Consider the following 21077-nt stretch of genomic DNA (forward strand, 5'->3'; position numbering starts at 1 on the left):
AATTCTTATTTAATGTATACACTGAAAATAAAATGGAGAAAAATAAAATATATATTATATGTACCCCCCACCCCCCCAATAAATGCTAATTCGAACCAATGCTAGTTTTATATTTGTAAAAACTATTCCATAAATTCCTCCTTTGATGGTTATACATCTTTGTTTTGCATTTGTTCTAATCTTTGATTTTTAAAACATGCAAACTGCTTATTTTGCGTACGTGTACCTCAACTGTTATTAAGGTAAGTTACATGGACAAGTGTTATTAAATAAGACATTCTGCATCCATTATTAATATTTTCCAATTTCATAGCTTCTGTGTTCTCAACGTTTGCTGAACTCCAGTAGACACGGGCTCTATAATGAGCCACAAAGACCCTAGCTCTTATCTGTTCATCTGTTAATGTATTGATTAGAAAGCAGGAGCAGCAAGTGCAGATTCAGCACTTAACCTGATGCATTTCACGTTTTTTGTAATTCCATTCTTCAGCAGACAACAAATGTAGCAAACCGTAAAAATATCCACTCAAATGATAAACAGTCACAATTATTCATAGGCCTATAGTTTAATACAGCCTTTTTGGCTTCTGAACACAATAACCCTACAGCGAATGGATATGCATGCGTGTGATTGCTAACCTGGCCGTCGATGTAGGCCACCTCTCCTCGCAGGACCACGCGGCGGACTTTACCCTTCACCTTCAGACCCTGGAAGGGTGTCCACTTCGACTTCGTGAACTGCATGGCCTGAGGAATAACCCACTCCTGCTCCAAGTCCACCTGAGAGACCCAGACAAATGATTAAGTAATTAACAAAACAGAAGCCTGAGCATTAATGCCAGATTGCGTATGAAGCACCGATCCCTGTGTCGGTTTTAGCCTCCAATACAGAGCAAAACACAAGAATCATATAAGCACAAAAAGTAACATGCTCTCTCAATGCATGTGTACCTCCACATAGGTGTTTTCCTGCACAGGGAGGTTGAAGATCCTGCGTGGATTGTTGTAAAGACGCCTGATGATGTCATCCAGAGTAAGACGGCCATCGCTGACTGCGGTCAGCAGCAGCGGCAGCATCGTCTCCAGGCCGGGGTAACCCGGAGGAGGGCGATCCCGCTCTTCTCCTCAACAGTGTGGGGAGCTAACAACACAAATCAGGTTCACGAGTAAAACATGAGCTCTCTTCTTACGGTGTAAATCATTTTGTGACTGTCGGACTGGCTTCTGTGTGGACACTGACCGTGGTCCGTGGCAAAGCAGTCGATGATGTCCAGGTTCTCCCAGAGAGCCTCCATGTCCTCGCGTGTTCCCAGCATGGGCCGGACCTGCGCTCGCCCGTCTCCGATCGTCACCACGTTTTCCTCGCAGAGGAAGAGGTGATGAGGTGCCACCTCACACGTGACCTGGATGCCCTTCTGCTTCGCCGCTCGGATGATCAGGATCTGAAAAACAGGAAGAGGAGAGGAGCTTAATAATACACCGTGAGGACATCGGGCCTATGGAGAAGAAAAATGTCATATTATAGATGTTAAATACTGCTACCAAGAAGCTAAAATGTACATCATTTAAGGTACAGACAGAACCATAAATAAAGCTTACATTTTGGTAAATGCACCAACGCTAGGAGTTTGATTATTTCTCAAATGTTTGACTCTTATTCTCAACATTTCCACTTTATTCTCAAAAAACAGAAAAAAAGATCTTTCTTGCATAATTGTCTCCTCTGCCTGGCACTGCTACTCAAAGTTCAACCATAATCGTGACATTTCAACTTCTCGAAATACAAAATGGAATACATTGGAGAACAGTATTTACCTCTTCCTTGGAGGCCACGTGGCAGATGTGGACTGGCCGCTGGTAGAGGTGGGCCACCATGAGGATTGCGGCCACCGTCTGCTTCTCAGCGTGAGCGACGATGGGCATCTGCTTGGGCCACTTCTCAAAGTGCTTCATACAGAACCAGACACATGGTTTAGTGTCAAATTTTAATGGGGAATTATGGCTCCAAAATCAGCCAGTCTACCAAAGTAAAAACTTTGCCCCAGTGGCAAATTGTTTCATTTGAACAGAACTGAAAATGACGAAAAACCTGCCCTTGAGATTGAAGAAATATATATTTTATGGTAAACAACAACAAAACACATAATAAATACCTAAATATAACAAGGCAAGCTAAAATCTTGACACTGTGTGTCTCCAACGGCATATTCCACATCATACAATAAAAAAGGGCGACATTTTGAAAACGGTACATTCATGTAAACGTAGTTGAGTTTAGACCTACCTCCATCCAGAGAGATACGTTGTCCATCTTGAGGGTGGAGTACGTGTCGTTCAGGTACATCTTCAGGCCGACAGCCTGGCTAGCGATGGACGGCAGGACGGCGGCGTTGTCTGAAGCGGCGCCCAAATACAGGGCGTAGTCACACCTGCAGCCCGCTTTGGCCAGCTGAAGATATAATGTTACACAGGATTCATTTCTCTCATTTTACGTCTGCTTCTTCTGACATTGGATCCACACTCGACTCCACACATCGTCTCAGAGTTTGGACAAAACGAATGAGTCGTGATTTAACTGACAGGAACAAGCAAGAAAGAAACATCTGGGCGTACCTTCTGCACCAGGGCCAGGGTGCTGGCGTCCGTGATGGAGGGGGAAGTGTTGGGCATCGCACACACCATGGTCACGCCTCCGGCCAGAGCAGCTGCTGTCCCAGAGGAGAAGTCCTCCTTGTGTGTGGCACCGGGCTCCCGCAGGTGAACATGCACATCGATCAGACCTAAGAACACAAAAGAGCATATTTCTTAACAAACACATGTTCAATAGCATGTAGACAAATATTCTAATCCATCGAATATTCTTTTCAATTATTTTCTTTGTAGTTAGTATTATAAAATATGAACATTTGTTGATCTAATACGGTTACTACTAGGCTACTATTGTTTATTGTTCAAAACAATATTAACATAAGCTCATTATTGCCCTTTGAAGCTTCACAATTTTGTACATCTCTACATTAAAATACTTCTACGTAAAAGGTTTTCATTTTTATAGTTTTCTGGAAGACAATACAATAGCAAAATGTCTGCTCTGCATTTTGCAGGTGTAGACAAATGACAAGACCTTCTCAAAGCACCCACAGTCAGAATAGAGCAACACAACAACCAACCAATCAAAGGCGGACTCACCGGGCAGTCGGACCAGCGTCTGGGATGTCATGCTGTCGATGTGCGTTTTCACCGGTGGAGTCCGACCGATCTGATGAAGAGCCTGAAAACACATCAACACTTATGTTGCCATCCAGCGAAAAGCTTCACATTATTGTTAAAGAACAACAACAACAAAAGAACGATATATTTTACCTGGACAAAGAGCTTGGTGCACTTGATGTCGATGATGAGCGGGACAGAGTAGTCGATGGCCATGCGTCTCGTCCTGTAGCCCTTGGTGACAAAGGAGGAGAGTCGGCGCCCTCCACTGTTCCTCATGGAGAGATTGATGACCAGATCAAAGTGGTTTTCCTCCAAGTAGTTCATGATGCTGCGCTGCTTCTCTTTGTTCGGATCCTCGCTGTCCTCCTCAAACGGCCAGTCCACTGCTTTCACCTGAAACAGGAAACCAAGAGGATCTCGTTGATGCTTTGGGATAATTCCTCCTTATTTTATCGTTTCATTTTATGACTGGTCGAGATGTAACTGCTCAGCTTATGGGTAACATCAGTATATGTATACATCGGGTAAGGGATGGCCTTTGTCTTAAAATATTAATCAATCCAATGGATCTAGATGACATGACTGAACAGAATATCTTTCTGCAATTAAGTGATGAAATAAATCTAAATATGAAACGGCTCAGTTGAGTTCACCTTGACTCCATGCTCTGTGTAGAAGTCTGCAGTGCCCAGACTGGCGTACAGGTCATAACCCATCGACTCCAGAGCCTGCACGGTGGGCAGCAGCTCACTCTTGTTCTGTAAACACACAAAACATAGTGAACACTTCTTAAAACGTCAACCGTCTATTAGATAGATAGATAGATAGATAGATACTTCATTCATCCCCAGGGGGAAATTTGTAAAGACTATAAATTATTAGACTATAAATGAAACTTTTCTGGTGAAAGACTAAGCCTTAAAGTATTTGTTATCAAGCACACACAAAAAAACAAAGAAAGCTAATAAAAATGTATTCGTGGCTACATGGCCTTAAGCACTATTAATTGCAATTCAAGACTTCTTCTACTAAGATGCATAATTTCAACTGCCAGGTGGATCAGCTGAACACAAAAATGCACATCTGACTCGGGGCACCCGCGCCATATGCGCTCCAACCACACAGTGTTCGGGCCGCCTGAAAATCCCCGCTATTTAGTTCAACGTTGCTGCCAGTACCTTATAGCTGCCGATGGAGAGCAGGATGTTCTTTTTGGGGATCTTGAAGCCCGTGGAGAGCATTGCTTTGAGGTAAGCCTCGTATCGGTTCTCCCCAAAACAGGCCACCTCGCCAGTGCTGGTCATCTCCACCCCGAGCACCACGTCGGCTCCGGCCAGGCGAGAGAACGAAAACTGGGGAACCTGGAGGACATGCGACGTATGGTTAGGAGGAAACACGTGACACACAGCAAGGTGAAATGATAACTGATGGGTGCTTCCTCAGATTTAAGTAAAACGGTCTCCATAGAAGCAGATACGCAGCCCGAACAAAGTGACTTGGTTTACCTTCACTCCTACAATCCCTTTCCCTCTCATGAGGCCCAAAGGCACCACTTCCTCCCCCATAATGGCGTGTGTTGCCAGGGCAACAAGGTCCACGCCCAGTGTCTTGGATATGAAGGGGAAGGAGCGGGAGACTCGAACGTTGCACTCGATCACCTTCAGTTGGTCATCCTGGGGAAGGAAGGCACAGCCTGAGGACGTTGTTCACAGTGAAAACAAAATAACTTGTTCCAATGTTTGCATCTCTGCACAAATCAAAAGAAGCTCGTGCGTCTGCTTCATTCCAACGTGGCAGAACTTCCAGCAGGATTCTCACCTTGGCGATCAGCTGCAAGTTGAACGGTCCAGTGACCTGCAGCTCCAGGCCAATGGCATGGACGATCATCTTGATCCTCTCCATCGTCTTCTGATTGAGATCCTGCGGCGGTGTCACCAGTGTGGCGTCGCCAGAGTGAACGCCGGCGTTCTCCACGTGTTCAGACACCGCGATGGCCATCACGACCCCGTCGCAGGCCACGGCGTCTACGTCTATCTCCTGGACATTGCGGAGAGGACACAGCCCGTAAAGACTTGATTTTGTGATGTTCATCTTGCGACAGATAATCTCAGAGCTCAACTTCAACTACTTCTTAATCTTTTCTTGTCCAACCTTGGCCTCCTGTATGAATTTGGAGATCACAACGGGGTATTCCTTGGACACAGCCACAGCGTCAGTCAGGTATTTCTCGAGGTCGCTGCCAGCGTAGGCGACGTTCATGGCCGCTCCGCTGAGAACGTAGGAAGGACGGACCAAACAGGGATAACCCACGGTCTCACAAAACTTCATAGCACACTGAAGAAAAAAACAAACGGGGAAATAGATGAGGACTTTGAGCATTTTTGTTCTTGTCTTCCTAACTTTATATATACGGTATGCAGAAAAATACCCTTAACAGCACACACTTTCCTCCAAAAGTCAATAATTTAAAACATGCTCTAGTATGAACCCGGTCTGATGTACCTTAGTGTCGGAGAGCTCCTTCCACAGCGGCTGGCTGATCCCGATGGTGTCCAGCATTCGGGAGAACTTGAACCTGTTCTCGGCACAGTCGATGAACTCGGGCGAGGTTCCCAAGATGCGGCACTGCTGACGGTGCAGCGACATGGCGATGTTGTTGGGCAGCTGGCCTCCCATAGAGAGGATCACTCCCTCCGGGTTTTCCCTCTCATAGATATCCATCACCACCTGAGATATGTCCAGGACACCTATTAACCTGCAGCTTATTCAACCTCATACACTTCAAACAACAACCCTGCTATTCATACATATATATACATATATATACACATATATATTCATACATATATATATACACACATATATATACATATATATATCCACACATATATTCCATATATATATATATACACACACACACACACACACACACAGTAATAACTGTCATTAGTTATTAATTAGGGGGAAAATCTTACCTCAAAGGAGATCTCATCAAAGTAGAGGCGGTCACACATGTCATAGTCTGTACTGACCGTCTCTGGGTTGTAGTTCACCATGATGGTCTTGTAACCCATCTGCAATAAAAGGGACAACCAAATGTTATTAAAACCGAATTCATTCATGTTAACTGGCTGCAAGCCACATCAAATGGTTGAGAGGACTCGCCTTCCTGAGCTCTGTGATGCAGCCGACGGCGCACCAGTCAAACTCCACGCTGCTGCCGATGCGGTACACGCCGGAGCCGATCACCATGACGTGCTGGTCGGTGAAGCCCAGGTCGTCCTCTGTGCCGTGGTAGGTCAGGTACAGGTAGTTTGTGTAGGCGGGCCATTCAGCCGCCACCGTGTCGATCTGCTTCACTACAGGTAGGATGGACCAATCGTGACGCAGCTTTCTCACGACAAGCTCTGTGCTGTAGGAGGGGAAAACACAACACATTTAGAATATGCTGATCAAAGGTAAATAAGGACAATAAAAATAAAAAAATAGGAAGAAGATTTCAGATCTTCAATTTTGGTATGAATAAGAACAAAAATGAAATCTGAACTCACGCAGAGCAAGATTGTCTACATTCAATCTGGTCTAGACATGAATTTAGCACCGTCTTATCTTTCCCACTCACCTCTGCACAGCTTGTGCGATCTGCTTGTCTGAGAAGCCCAGCTGCTTGGCCTTTCGCATCACCTCTGGAGGCATTTTGCTCTCATCCTGGTAAGAAGAACGTCAACAATAAACGCGAACCACTCAAAGAGAAGCCAGAACGGCGGCTTATTTACCCCCACATCCGTTACCGCTCATCAGACTTACCTGCTTGTACGTCTCCAGCAGCTTCTCGTGGACAGTGATGTTCTTCATCTTGTGCAGGAACCAGCGGTCGATCTTGGTGAGCTCATTGAGCTGGTCCACCGTGTAGCCGGCCCTGAACGCCGACGCCAAAACGAAGATGCGCTTGTCCGTAGGAATCTGCAGCTCCTGGTGAGCAGAGGCACGGTAGAGATGATTGAGTGGTCGATTCGATACCATGTAGATAATGGGCACTGAGGTACAAACTGCTGTTTTCTTTTTCCTACCTTCTCAGAGACGGGCTTGATGGTGTGGTCAAAGCCAACACAGTTCTCATCCACCATCCTCAGAGCTTTCTGGAAGGCCTCCTCGAAGCTGCGGCCGATGGCCATCACCTCACCTGTGGAGAAAAAGTACTGGTGAAGATCTACTTACAGCCACTGCTGTTCTGTGCTAATGCGGGTTCTTAAACAGCAGACTAAGGTTAAGATCTCCTCAAACACCGTTTCCTCTTTCCAGCCCCCAAAACGCACAACTCATCAAGGCAGAAGCGTGTTAAAAATGATAATAAAATCTATTTTCTCTTACCAACACTCTTCATGGAGCTGCCTATCTGGGTGGAAACCCTGAGGAACTTGCTGAGATCCCAGCGAGGCACCTTCACCACGCAGTAGTCCAAACTGGGCTCAAAGTTCGCCGTTGTCGAGTTGGTAACAGAGTTCCTACAGAAAATACATTCACAGATGTTTCATCACTGAATCACAGAATTCCAAGAAGTTATGGAGGGATTTACAATACAATCCAGAAAATAAAATATGAACCTGAAAATTGATTAAATGTGACAATAGATACACAAATCAATAATTAGTTAATGTCCCGGTCACAGTGGCTCATAGCAGGGCTATCCATACATACTAATACCATACCAAATATCAACACATACTTCTACACAGGAAAGCTCGAGTTCTTTTTAGCTTTCAACACACACAATGCTCATCCCTACCGAGAGGACTGCTGTGTTTTCTGACTTATTTGAATATTGTACACGTACTTGAGCAGTGGCAGTGGGATCCCCAGGGCAAGCTTAGCCGCGACATATGCCAGAGGATAACCTGTGGCCTTACTGGCCAGGGCCGAGCTCCGGGACAGACGGGCATTCACCTCGATGATGTAGTACTGCAAAACATAACGCAGAGGTAATAAGACAATCTGTGTGTGTGTGTATTGGTATCCGTATGAACACTTGTTTTAAAAATAGTGTGTGCACGTGTACCTGTTCAGACTCTGGGTTAAGGGCGTACTGTATGTTGCACTCTCCTACGATGCCGAGGTGCCTGATGACTTTGATGGCCGTGTTCCTCAGCATGTTGTATTCGTGGTCGTTGAGCGTCTGACTGGGCGCCACCACGATGGATTCTCCAGTGTGGATGCCCAGAGGGTCGACATTCTCCATGTTACACACCTGAACAAGAGGAACAAATGGAGTCTCGGGAATACTGACAAGTATCATAAAATGCAATATTGTGACATTAATGTACAACACTGCTGTTAATTTCAAGTTTACATTCCGAAGATTCTATTGAGGTTTTCCAAATGAAGCTTTGAATGTCTTTGGTCATATTTGATATATATTTTATCACCCTAAAATATGGGGGAAATCATTTTTGTTAGTGTTATTGTTATATAAAATGTAATTTATGCTGCTGTTAGATCGCCCCGTTAGTACAGGTGTGTGCCTCCCTTCCTGTGCAGCTAGCAGGAGAGCAAACACCAACAAATCGAAGCAGAATATTTCGTGAGACAAACACACGATGTGCATTTTGGAAATTATTACATGTGTCTTTTTTCAATAAATGTTGACTTTCGGACTTTGCCACACCCTGGAGTTTTTGGAAATGTTCGGATCACACGAGTCTGAAACTAATCACACGTAGCCAGCACTGCAATCTAATTCTACAAATAGTATAATACTAATAATGTTAGTGTAGCCTGAGCTTTATCTGCAACTGTGCAGAAATACAGGGTTTAAACTGAATGAATAAAAGCAGCATTTGAAATGATAAAGTCAGAGTTATGAATGAAGCTTCAAACTATCCGGTACAGCCCTAAAACCAATTCATATATCCGATTTAGCAATGGACCTGTGCCTGTGAATGCTAGCGACCTGGGCATCAACTATAAAAAGCCTCTATAAAGCATAATTTGTCCCTTCTGTACTCACAGTCACACAGTTGTCATAGGCATCACGGACCACCTCGTACTCTATCTCCTTCCAGCCTTTCAGGGATTTGTCCACGAGCACCTGGGAAGTGTGGGCGAAGGCCGACGTCACCAGAGAGACGAGCTCCTCTGTGTTGTTGGCAAAGCCCGAGCCCAGACCACCGAGAGCAAACGCGGAACGCACCAGCACAGGGTAACATATGCGTTCTGCCGCTGCCACTGCCTGTAAAGACATGCATTGAGAGGACGCATTCAGACAAAAGAAATACAAGGCGTGTTTTGAAGGGACGGGTGTCTCCTCACCTGCTCAACAGACAGCGCCGCCTCACTGGGTGCAACATGTTCATTGATCTCTTCCATCTTCTCCACAAAGACCTTCCTGTCTTCGGTCATCTCGATGGAGGCCACGGGTGTTCCCAAAACCCGAACTTGGTATTTCTCCAGGACGCCCAGCTTGGTGAGCTCCACGCCGCAGTTCAGAGCCGTCTGACCGCCGAAGGTCAGCAGCACGCCGTCGGGACGTTCGTTCTTTATCACCTGAGAGAGGACGAAATGGGACGACATGGAGCATTTTGAAACAACAAGAAAATCTAGAATCAAAGCACAAGAAAAACTCATTGACGCCTTTTATTGTTGTACAGACTACAATTACAAAAATAGTTTTCAGGAACCTGTTTTCAACACATCCTATTCTTCATGGGCTATTTCCACACGTTCCCACTGCCCTTATTGGTTACCACATTAAGCCAATCACAGTCAGAAGAGTTCTGTCATATTCAGTCTCAGGAGAGGAGAGTCCTCTTAAATCACAACCTTCATAATGTTATTAGCATGCAAGCTAGCTCACCTAAACTGGAAAAACCCACAACCTCTCAGTTGTAATACATTGTTGTAACGCAAACATATTATTTGCATCGAACTTATCTGTAAAAATTAAAAACAATAAACACAAATAAAAAATTACAAAAAAAGGGAGCGTTCAGCCGTACCTCAGTGACGTACTCCGCCGTGATAGGCAGGAAGTAGACTTTGTCAGCCAGGCCCTTGGAGGTCTGGACAGTGGCGATGTTTGGGTTGATCAGCACCGTCTGGATATTCTCTTCCTTGAGAGCTTTAATAGCCTGGAAAACAAGACAAAACGACATCAGATAGAATAATTAGCCTGCGAGCCTCAAACTCCTAATTTACCCAGCATCCCAAAATGTCATCACTTTTACATCAACAACGTCAACATGTTTGCACCGCTCTTATCAGAAGGCGTTCCCGACAGACCTGAGAGCCGGAGTAGTCGAACTCCCCGGCCTGGCCGATGGAGAGTCCTCCAGAGCCCAGGATGAGGACCTTCCTCGGTCGTAATACCTCTTCAGGCTTCGGGGAACCCGGGTAGGTGAGGTGGTCCATGATACGTTGCTTCACTGGAAAAATCACACACAAACATTTTGATTTTGCTGCTCCAATTCATAGAATTATTGTAATGGATTTATTTTTAACTACGGTAGTAAAGGAGTAAACAATACTGAACTGATTAGTTATCCATGTCGACTCAACACAACCTAATACTGTAGCATTGCCCCAAAACTGTTTTTCCGTTAACGGCGCAAAAATGTTGCCCCATCGGTGACTCCAGGGAGGCAGGAGGAGTGCTTCTCCGTCATCTCCCTCTCGGGCAGTGGCCATGGTGTGTCGGAAGGTGCAGCAGTAAGCTCTCGGTATGCTATGCTGTGTTGTCTTTTACGTACTTAATGTGATTTACATTAGAAAGTGAAGTGAGAGAATCAAAAACGTTCTCTATAAGATACTTTAACAACACTGAAATAGCCGTTACCCGACGTGGTGGCGATGCCCTCCTTGTGGTCTTTCACGGTGTCGAGGAAGACATCGAACAGGCCGACCAGGTCTGTGGGACCGGCCATGTGCTCCGGGTGGAACTGAACACTGTGAACAAAAAACGCATCAAAAGATTTGATCACATATGAGAAATCTGTATCCATTATCCCATCAGCATCATGCCACTGAGCCCGTCACCTGAACAGGGGTTTAGTGTTGTGCACGATGCCCTCGTTGGTGTGATCGTTGGCGTTGGTGAACAGGACGTCCCAGTCTTCCGGCAGGGTGTCGGGGTCGACGGCGAAGCCGTGGTTTTGACTGGTGATGAAGCAGCGATCCGTTCCCTTGTGAATGCACGGCTGGTTATGGCCACGGTTACCGTACCTGAGAGACAAGAGAAAGTGAAATAAAATCCCTGGGGTCATTTAGAGGAGCCGACAGACATGTTGGTTTGATAATGCAGGTGGATGAGGGTGGTGGACGAAACAGTTACATTATGTATTTAAAGAGAAAGACACACGACAACGGCAATACATCGGGCATGTCCACACACATGAAGAGACACCATCCCGTCTGTCAGCGACGGGGACACTCCGGTGTAGAAAACAAAGGATTTCTAAATCTGGTTAAAATGCTTGAGCCACTCTACGAAATCCACTCACGCACCCACTTCAGTGTGAAGCTGTTCCAGGCCTCTATGAGAAGGAAAAGACTGTAGAGACTGCTTTCACCACGGCGGAGTGATTCTTAGTCCGGTGCTGTAGACACGCCCCCTCTGTGAGAGTCACACAGACACACACCTGGGGCAGGTGCTGACAGAAGCATCAGAGTGAAGCTAGACAGGCCCAATAGTAATATCACCACAGAAAGGTCGACCCTCTCCCCAGACAATGGAGATATTCTCATCTTTTTGAAAATAATGTCACAGTAATGTAACATTATTGTGTATTTGAATAACCTGACAGGAAGTAAACACAGACCCAAGTTGTTGCTGAGCAGTTCAGTTCAGTGTAAACAGTGGAAGCTAGCTCACTGGCTGTTTCTTTCTTTCAGTATTGATGAAAGGACGAGGATATCAACATAACTCATGTTGCACTTAAACTTAACAGAATTCTTGAATGTATTATTTTTATTTATTTCATTTTGTTTCAAATTGGACATCTTCAATATTTTTGTTTTCATGTAAGACTATAGCCCAAAGTTCTTTGCTTTAAGTGTTCTTGAAGTTCTTTAATTAATAAATGGAAAGCAAAGTTATGTTTGTCTCCTCCCCTTTTCTTTGTTGATACGAAAAATGACTCAAGAACCGTGATCCGAACCGAACCGTGAGGTTTGTGATCCGTTACACCCCTAATATACAGTATTACAAAGAAGCCCTGTGAACCATCTGTAAACTCAATATCACTGCAGTCCCACAACGCCCCCTCATTAGAGATGGCAACAACATTCCAGAGGTGCGATGGGAAAGTTTGCCGCCCGCCGTGACCTTCCCACCGAGCCTGATAAAGCCTCCGTCGGTGGAGTCTCACAGATGTTGCTGTGGAGTTCTACAGCTGGGAGCGGGTCGGCTGGTCTGTTTCGCTTTTTCTCATAACAAGAGCAGTCAGGAGAGGCCAGACTGCTGAGAACAGCAGAAATTTGCAGTTAACATCACAACTCTTCAAAAAAAAAAAAAAAGAGGAAAAAAAGGGGGGGGGGGGGGTGAATGTCTGTGTTTCTAGATAGTGTGGATGGGTTTTGAAGAGGTTCCCTGGTTCAGGTCACTGAGGGCACATTTCTGTCTTTGTGCTGATCCAAAAAATCTTCTCTCAGCTTGATTAGAGACCGACTGAGCTCCAGGCGTGAGTTTACATCAGCAGGATGCTCAAAATGAAATCAAATTGGACACTTTGCTCATTAAAACCAATCAATGTATCCACTGACTGATTCAGTATTGTTTGAGAGCGTCAAAACTTGCAGCAAAAATGAGATGGAGATAAAAGCTCTTCACACAGACATTGTGGTGTAAAATCAGAGCAAAACAACTTTGTTGGATGAAACTGAGGAAGTACACAACTGCAGTAGACTGTGGAGTACGAGGTACTCACTTCATCTTGAAGGTCTTCGATCCAATGACTAAAGAGAGCAGCTGGTGTCCGAGGCAAATGCCGAAAACCGGCTTGGGATGTTCCACGTTGACCACCTTCCTCACGTTGTCGACGGTGGTCTGACAGAATTCGGGGTCCCCGGGGCCGTTACTAATGAACAAACCATCAAAATCTAGAAAAAGACAAAGAAAAAAGATAAACGATGCCTGTGTTACCACTGAGGGGTGGGCAACTATATCACACCGTCTATAGACCCTTTCACTGTCGGCAAACAATGATGACGTACGTACGTGTGTGGACACCGTTAGGCAACGGAGGAACGGCAGAGTGCAATCAATGATCATAAACTGTTACCGACAGGTACGTTACACATACAAGGAAGGTGGCTACATGATTGGTGCGTAACAGTTTACACAGTGCAATATAATAAGAGATCATTTAAAACAATAAAATATGGTAAACTAACAAGAGTACGTAAAAACAAGTATATGTTAATAGAGAAAAAGATGTGCAAGGGTGTTTAACAGTAAGAAGTTGTTCTGGGGATGTAAGTTTCTGAGTCAGTGGGGGCAGATTGCAGCCAATCACCCTCAGCAGAGTCAATAATGCGCTATGATGTGAGGAGGACAGGATGTACTTAATGATGGCAGCGTAGAAGTGCACCATCATCGTCTGTGAGACAGGAAGTCTGTGATCCACGTGCAGGTGGAGTCGGGCACGTGCAGCTGGGAGAGCTTGTCCTGCAGCAGAGACGGGATGATGGTGTTGAAGGCAGAGCTCAAGTCCACAAACAGGATCCTGGCGTAGCTTCCTGGGGAGTCCAAATGTTGGAGGATGAACTGCAGGGGGTCCAGGAGTGGGTCGGTGAGGGGTTTTAGGTGGGACAGGACAAGGCGCTCAAAAGACTTCATAACCCTTTGAACAGCCTGTTGACGTGGCTGATGGGGATGGATGGTTGTGAGGCATTGGGCCCCTGGTGGATGGGTTCATGGGGGATGGGGTCAGGACTGTCTCATGGTCTTTCAAAGCGACAGTAGAACTCGTTCAGCTTGTTTTGCCAGGCTTTATTTGTTGCACAGAACTTTTAATCGTGCAGTGTAAAGCAGCTATAAATCCCATTATCTCTAAAAAACAATTGTGAAAACCTGCCATAATTATGCTGACATCTTGCAACACACTGGAGTTCCGTGCCCCTGTGAACCTATTTCCCTCATGTCTGAAGTCAAAATGCAGTCCGGTATCAGCAGTAGAGGTGTGTGACTGACCTGCGCTGTCCAGCGGGTGGTCCCAGGGCACGACGGTAACACAGGCGCCCCTCTGAGCCAGGCAGCGGATCTGGTTGTATTTGACGCCGCAGTCCACCATTGTGATGCGCAAGCTACCGCTGGGGTTGAATACCCGGGGCTCCTGGACACGAACAAAAGTGAAGTAATCAGATATACTGGTCTGGGGCCAGAACAAGGGCCGTTCGCTGTATTATTTGCGTGTATTAAGACAAGAACAATCTCATTCATCTTTTTGATTTCTTTACTTCAAACCTGTGTGATCTTTTTCCTGCACAGAATTTAGTATTTAGTTAGAGGGCTCTTGATGAATAATAGCTTTTGAAGCATCTGGGTGGGTTACCTTCACGGAGACTTCCTGAATCAGGTTCCTCTTGTTTGGGTTATCAAAGGGAACGCTGTCCTCAGGAGTCCCGTCCACAACCAGCTTCCCCAACATGGTGCCCTTCTCTCGGATCTTTTTGGTCAGACGGCGGGTGTCAATGCCTGGACAACATAGAAACGACAGATAATCTAAAATGTGTCGTTGAGGTCTTGTGTTTCATCTCTGATTGTTTTAGACATGTCATGTTACAACTCTTTCAAATGATGCATTTAATTCTCAATTCATTAATTAGCATTAGTCCATTGAGACTTGGATTTCCTGACCTTGTAATCCAGGAACACCTTGCTCTTTGAGCCACTGGTCCAGTGACTTGACTGAACTCCAGTGACTGGGACTCTCCGACAGCTCTCCAATAATCAGAGCTGCAGCGTGGATCTTTGACGACTCAAACCACTGAGCAAGACAACACGAGTACAAGAAAACACGTCACCATGCGGTGTAGGTATGCGGAAAAGAGACTATCATCACAGACAAAAAGTTAGATCCCGATTTGTCCATTGTCCTTGTCGTCCAACACACGAGTGACGTATTGTTGCCCACCTGGCTGAGGCCAAACTCCCCCTCCTCGTCCTGCGGCACACCATAGTTGCCCACCAGAGGGTAGGTGAGGGTCAGCAGCTGGCAGCGGTAGGATGGGTCAGTAAGTGCCTCGGGGTAGCCCACCATACCGGTCTGAAACACTGGACACACAAATCAATCGGTTATATTTGAGCAGAGCTTAAACATGCAACACAAAGTGTATTTGTAAATCGCTGACGCCAGAATTCAGACAGCGTGTCGGAGTGAATCCCAAATCATTTGCTCCAAACAAAACAGAAGGAAAAGCCGTACTTGTCTGCATATGTCAAAAATTTTGCTCAGACTGGCAGACAAGTCTTGATCCAGGGTTATGGTCATTTTTAAATCGGGACGCACCAACCCCACTGTGTGCAAATCACTGGCAAAGTTTGGCATAGTACCAAATATTACCTCATCTGTAATTCGGCACTCCTGCCCCACTCTGAGCTGCGTTTATTCCAACAGTTCAACTTTTAAGAAGTAGTTCCCGTGATACCTTCTTTTACAAATCCGCCTGACAAAACACATCACAGGTGGTAGAACCGCTAATATTAAATGTGATTGACGGTTCATCTGTAAATTACATTTACAATATAGAGGGGTAATGTCAAGTGGTGTGCGCATGCTTAATTAACAACTGTAGCTAACGCAACGTATAATTAACAGACGTGGAAGGAAGTTGTGCTATGGCTATACGTTCCTGTGAGTTGAAGGGAGAGTATTGTTACTTTTTGGGAAGGGGGTTTGGCGCTTTGCAACTCGACTCGTGGCACATTATATCTAAAAGAACACTTATAACCCAAAAGCTAACGTGAAGTCAGCTATTTATTTATGCACGTGGATCTACGCAGTCGGGTATGAGCTAGCTGAAGCAGCAGTAACGTTCATAAATATAAGTTATAAATTTGCTTAAAAGGGACGTACCAACTTCTCCAGAAACTGACACATCTGCACCAAAAAGGAGCCCCTTGAACGCTGTCCCGTCCTCTAGAATCAAGGTTGCCATCTTTGACATGTTTCCCTCAGATAGCTAATGCTAACCGCTGTAACCGGAAAATGTATGGATGTTTTAGAGCAGTGATGAGCCCTAGGTCTCCACGTGAAACTCACGCCGCCCGAGGAAGCAGGGGAGGTAAGATGAGAGTCGAAAAAAACTACCGATTAAGACCGAATTTGACCGCCGAGCAAATGTCTGTCCGCGTATTCTTGAATTTGGTGTAAATGAGGGAACAATTACACGAAAAAACGAGTTTAGTTAGATCATTTGCTGGTTAGTCGGACGGCACGTGGAGAGAAAAGTGTTCCACACACGCCGCCAGCAGTGTGGAAGTCGGCCCGCTTGTTGGACCAGCATGTTTGACGTAGTACGCACTGCATTTCCGCCGAGGAATTTCAAAATAAAAGACAGACAGACAGACAGACAGACAGATTTAAGTATTTCCCGTTTCTGCTACTACTACTCCTCTCCATCTCATAAACAAATATTGTACTTTCTACTCTATTTGACAACTGAAATTACTAGTTTCAGATTTAGATAAATAATACAAATTATAATAAACAAATAAAACGTGGGTTTTGAAGTGATTTTCTTGATCCCTATGGGAAAATGCATTGATGTACACATTAATGCATTAACCCAATAATTACAATCCCAATAATATAATTTACATAATTCGAAAATGGGCCATCGCCCATTGTGCATAATTCTCTTTTTGATTTATAGTGTGGTAATAACACAAATTTGCATCAAACTTCATGCCCCCTCTCTGAGAACAAACTCATTCAAAGACATGAGACATATTTTCAGATTCAGTGTGACTTAAATATGGATAACCCACTTAAGATGAGATAATTAATTAAGATGAGATAAGATCAAATAAGATAAGATAAGATATACTTATTTGTCTTGGGCTCCAATTTATCCGCGAGGGCAAGGCTAATCATTTCAGTAAACGTGAATCCTATCCTTATTCTGGTCCTCTCTTATCAAATATAAGTTCTAAGAGCTTAAAAGATCTTAAAATAATACAACAGCTTCAAACATTCTTATATAAATAAAAAATTTGCTCCAAACATCCATGCACGAATAAAGGGGGTAACAAAGAGACCATATTGGACTTTCTTAAAAGGTTTAAAAGGTCAGTAGGTAACTTGTATTTAAAAAATACTTTTGTATTTGCTGACAGGACTAGGCTAAATGAGACAAATGACCCGAATAATGAAAAACATGTTTGTTTACATATGCATGCAAACACAACATATATAAACGAAAGGGGGAGTTATGCAACGCTATCCCCTAAAATCTGCTGAATTTCTTATAAAACAAAAACAATAGTGCGCACTATCAGACTGTATGTTACTATAAAAGCAATACGTCTGACGGACGCTTCCGTGGAAGGGGATGTAGCTCAGTGGTAGAGCGCATGCTTTGCATGTATGAGGCCCCGGGTTCAATCCCCGGTATCTCCAGAACATTTTGTCTTTGTAAAGATGAAATCATGGCCACAGAGACGTTTAAAATAAGGACTTACTCGCTTACGGGTTTTTGAAAAGCCATGACTTTAACATACAAACGTAACATTTTGCTTTTGTGTTTGGTATTATATAGTAATACCATAGTAATATGGTATTATATTTTAGTCTTGAATCGACATACATGTATTAATCCCCTTTCTGTGATAGTTGATCACCTATTAATTAAAATAGACAAATAATAACAAACTATTTTGGAACATCTGACATTCCCCATAGCCTTGAATGCACCACAAGCCCCCGCCTCCGTGGTAACTAGGGAGATCGCAGTTATGTTTACTACAAAGATGTCCTCCTTGTTAGCTGCTATCTCGGAGCTGGCCAACAAAATGACCACAATCTAAAGATTGCACTTTATCTCAACACCAATACCGTTCTTCCCCGTACGAGCTTCCTAAAGACTTCCGAAAGATGCAACTGAAGTATCTTAAAACACTATTAACACCCCAGGTAAGTTCAGTGACAAGTTAGCTCATGCTAGCTAATGATGCTGGAGAGCAACATCAGTTTAAAAGTGTGACTGTCAACGTGAATGATCCAAATCAACCGCAGACTGCGTCTTAATGATTCGGGTATAGTCAAAAGTCATGTATCAGCATTGGACAAATTACATCATCGTTAACAGTTAAAACAGTTGCATCTTCTATGGAGTTTGGCCCCCTGTCCTACACAACATAACGGGACGTATCGGGTTACGGTTAGCTTAAACCAGCCGTATAAACGCTCGGCTAAGGGCATCGGCTAGTTATCACTTGTGTCTGTTTTCTCTGCCTTCCTTCACAGGAGGGTGCTGCCAAAGTGACATGCATGGCCTGGGCACCGAATAACACCAAGTTCGCAGTTTGCACTGTTGACAGAGTGGTGCTACTGTATGATGAGCAGGGAGAGAGGAGGGACAAATTCTCCACCAAACCCCAAGACTCCAAGGTGAGTCAGCAGGGCAGCCAGTCTTATAATGTCTAATAAATAGGGTTGCATGATGTATTATAAGAGTTTGTGAGATTAAAGTGAACAAACAGAGAATAAAACGACTCCAAACGCAAGGCGCAACACATAAAACAACTTAACAATGCTGAAGAAAAAAACAAGACAAAGTCTTGCTGTCCCTTAAAATGAAAAGACAATCAGTGCCATTTTTGAATGTGCGTACTGCCCATGGTGTCAGGTTTCTATATTCCTGTCCTTCCTTCTGCTGAAAAGTGTGGATTTACATTTGTGTGAGAGGAATATTGTATGTACTCCACCAAGATCTCATTTCTAATTAAAATACATTTCATTTTTTCCCATTGTAATGTATTTTTATTTGCACGCACATAAGACTGTATAAAATCCAGATGATTCAAAAATTAAGAAATGTGACAGGGGAGGTCAAGAAGCCACAGGCTTATACAACAGAATCAACAGAAAAATGACTGAAGATGACAAATATTTTCTTTACTCAGCAAATTTGACTCGCTTCTGTGTTGCCTTGTGAATTAATCTGCAGGTTGTGTGTCAATAATAATCCAACGCAATTTTTTTTGTCAGTACGGAAAAGACAGCTATGTTGTTAAAGACCTGGCGTTCTCACCGGACTCCACCAAAATTGCCATCGGCCAGTCCGACAACATCATCTTTGTCTACAGAATCGGGGAAGATTGGTAACGTCCCGTGACTGGTTTCACCTCCGATATTAATCTTCATTTATTTTGATATCTAATGCACACAAAAATATTTGTGTAATCAGTGTTATCTTTTTCTTCAAGGGGGGACAAGAAAGCCATTTGCAACAAATTTGTTCAGACCGTGAGTAAACAGCAGCAGACGCTTTGCTCTGGCAGTGAGCCGTGTGCATTTCATGTCATGTAATATCTTTGCTTCAGAAGTGACTTGAATGGCTGGTGTGAGTGTCAGAAGAGCTATTTTTCCTGGTAGGAAATTTGACTCTCTGACGAGGTTTTTTTTTTAATGCAACATTTTATTCCCTGTATTGCAGAACGCTGTGGCTTGCTTGCTTTGGCCTGCAGAGCATGCAATTGTTTATGGATTAGTGGACGGCAAGGTAAGTTCTCACACACGTTCTCACTCAGTTCTTACAGTTTGTATATATTTTGTTCATGTATTAGGATTGGTAGTATGACAGACGTATCAGCAGGATAGCAGACAGAAAGAGTGCTTGTAGTAGTAGTAGTAGTAGTAGTAGTAGTAGTAGTAGTAGTAGTAGTAGTGGTAGTAGTAGTAGTAGTGTCCTTCTAACTTTGAATGGACATGTTAGTTGTCGCTGGTCTAGCTGCTGTGTCAGACGTGTTTTCACCTTGTCGGGAGTTTTTAGCTTAACAATGACTTCTTTGAGTTCAAATCATTTGTGGCCATTCTGTTACACAGAAAATGAAGAGTTGAAATTACCGCTATCTGCCAAGGTCAAACGATAAATACAATTTTGCACATTTAAATCCTTTTTTTTCCCCCTCCTGACTTTTCCATAGGTTCGCCTCGCCAACACTCAGACAAACAAGTCATCCACCATCTACGGCACCGAGTCCTGTGTCGTCTCACTGGCATCCAAGTGAATACATAAACATATCTATATATTTATGATCAGTCAGTATGAGGTGGTTTGTAACTCCCAAAAACATTTGCTGGGGGAAAGAAAAGGAAGAAAAACTGCATGCTGACTGGCCTGTTCCTCAAAGTGCCAACAAATTACATACTTATATATTGTCTTCTTCTGTGGTGCACTCAGTCAGTGTTGTTCATCTGTTCCGTGTCAGTGTCTCAGGTAAAGGCATCCTGTCTGGACACGCCGATGGGACAGTCGTGCGTTACTTCTTTGATGACGAAGGCTCCGGGGAGTCTCAGGTACTTCACGTTTACACTCATCACCACTTAGGTTCTCTATGCTGTTGCTGCACATTTATGGTATACATTTGTATTTACAAACACACACACACACACACACACACACTCAGGGTAAGCTGTTGATGCACCCGTGCCCACCTTACGCCCTGGCCTGGGCCGCAAACAGCATCATGGTGGGCGGCTGTGACAAGAAGGTGGTGGCCTACGGAAGAGAGGGCCACGTCCTGCAGACCTTTGACTACGGCCGCGACCGGACCGAGAGGGAGTTCACCGTGGCCGCCACCAGCCCCGGCGGGCAGTCGGTTGTGTTCGGCAGCTACGACCGGTCAGTATGCGGTCTCTCAGTCGATG

At 44.5% G+C, this 21077-nt stretch overlaps 2 protein-coding genes across 2 annotated transcripts in view; one reads left to right on the plus strand and one right to left on the minus strand.

Moving 5' to 3' along the window:
• cad (carbamoyl-phosphate synthetase 2, aspartate transcarbamylase, and dihydroorotase) overlaps positions 1 to 16690 on the minus strand; it is a 20020-nt gene extending 3330 nt beyond the window's left edge. Inside the window, 35 exon segments of the mRNA XM_079291138.1 lie at positions 640 to 780; positions 952 to 1118; positions 1121 to 1141; positions 1241 to 1442; positions 1816 to 1947; positions 2285 to 2449; positions 2614 to 2780; positions 3190 to 3271; positions 3364 to 3606; positions 3867 to 3971; positions 4392 to 4574; positions 4719 to 4886; positions 5032 to 5250; positions 5365 to 5547; positions 5716 to 5940; positions 6189 to 6287; positions 6379 to 6625; positions 6836 to 6921; positions 7021 to 7185; positions 7284 to 7396; positions 7585 to 7718; positions 8048 to 8172; positions 8270 to 8458; positions 9218 to 9439; positions 9520 to 9753; positions 10206 to 10337; positions 10489 to 10631; positions 11042 to 11151; positions 11242 to 11427; positions 13131 to 13302; positions 14396 to 14537; positions 14757 to 14899; positions 15062 to 15191; positions 15339 to 15478; positions 16281 to 16690. Coding sequence (XP_079147264.1) covers positions 640 to 780; positions 952 to 1118; positions 1121 to 1141; positions 1241 to 1442; positions 1816 to 1947; positions 2285 to 2449; positions 2614 to 2780; positions 3190 to 3271; positions 3364 to 3606; positions 3867 to 3971; positions 4392 to 4574; positions 4719 to 4886; positions 5032 to 5250; positions 5365 to 5547; positions 5716 to 5940; positions 6189 to 6287; positions 6379 to 6625; positions 6836 to 6921; positions 7021 to 7185; positions 7284 to 7396; positions 7585 to 7718; positions 8048 to 8172; positions 8270 to 8458; positions 9218 to 9439; positions 9520 to 9753; positions 10206 to 10337; positions 10489 to 10631; positions 11042 to 11151; positions 11242 to 11427; positions 13131 to 13302; positions 14396 to 14537; positions 14757 to 14899; positions 15062 to 15191; positions 15339 to 15478; positions 16281 to 16371 — 5406 coding nt within the window. The 5' untranslated portion in view covers positions 16372 to 16690.
• Positions 16691 to 18214: 1524 nt separating this feature from the next.
• The window catches only part of ift172 (intraflagellar transport 172), a 38102-nt gene continuing 35239 nt past the window's right edge, over positions 18215 to 21077 (plus strand). The window contains exons 1-8 of the mRNA XM_079290231.1: positions 18215 to 18338; positions 18672 to 18815; positions 19416 to 19528; positions 19634 to 19673; positions 19864 to 19929; positions 20354 to 20433; positions 20639 to 20726; positions 20837 to 21051. Of these exons, the coding sequence (XP_079146357.1) occupies positions 18300 to 18338; positions 18672 to 18815; positions 19416 to 19528; positions 19634 to 19673; positions 19864 to 19929; positions 20354 to 20433; positions 20639 to 20726; positions 20837 to 21051 (785 nt within the window). The 5' untranslated portion in view covers positions 18215 to 18299. The remainder of the gene's footprint in view (positions 18339 to 18671; positions 18816 to 19415; positions 19529 to 19633; positions 19674 to 19863; positions 19930 to 20353; positions 20434 to 20638; positions 20727 to 20836; positions 21052 to 21077) is intronic.

Source organism: Melanostigma gelatinosum, assembly GCF_949748355.1.
Source record: "Melanostigma gelatinosum genome assembly, chromosome: 19".
NCBI classification, from domain to species: domain Eukaryota; kingdom Metazoa; phylum Chordata; class Actinopteri; order Perciformes; family Zoarcidae; genus Melanostigma; species Melanostigma gelatinosum.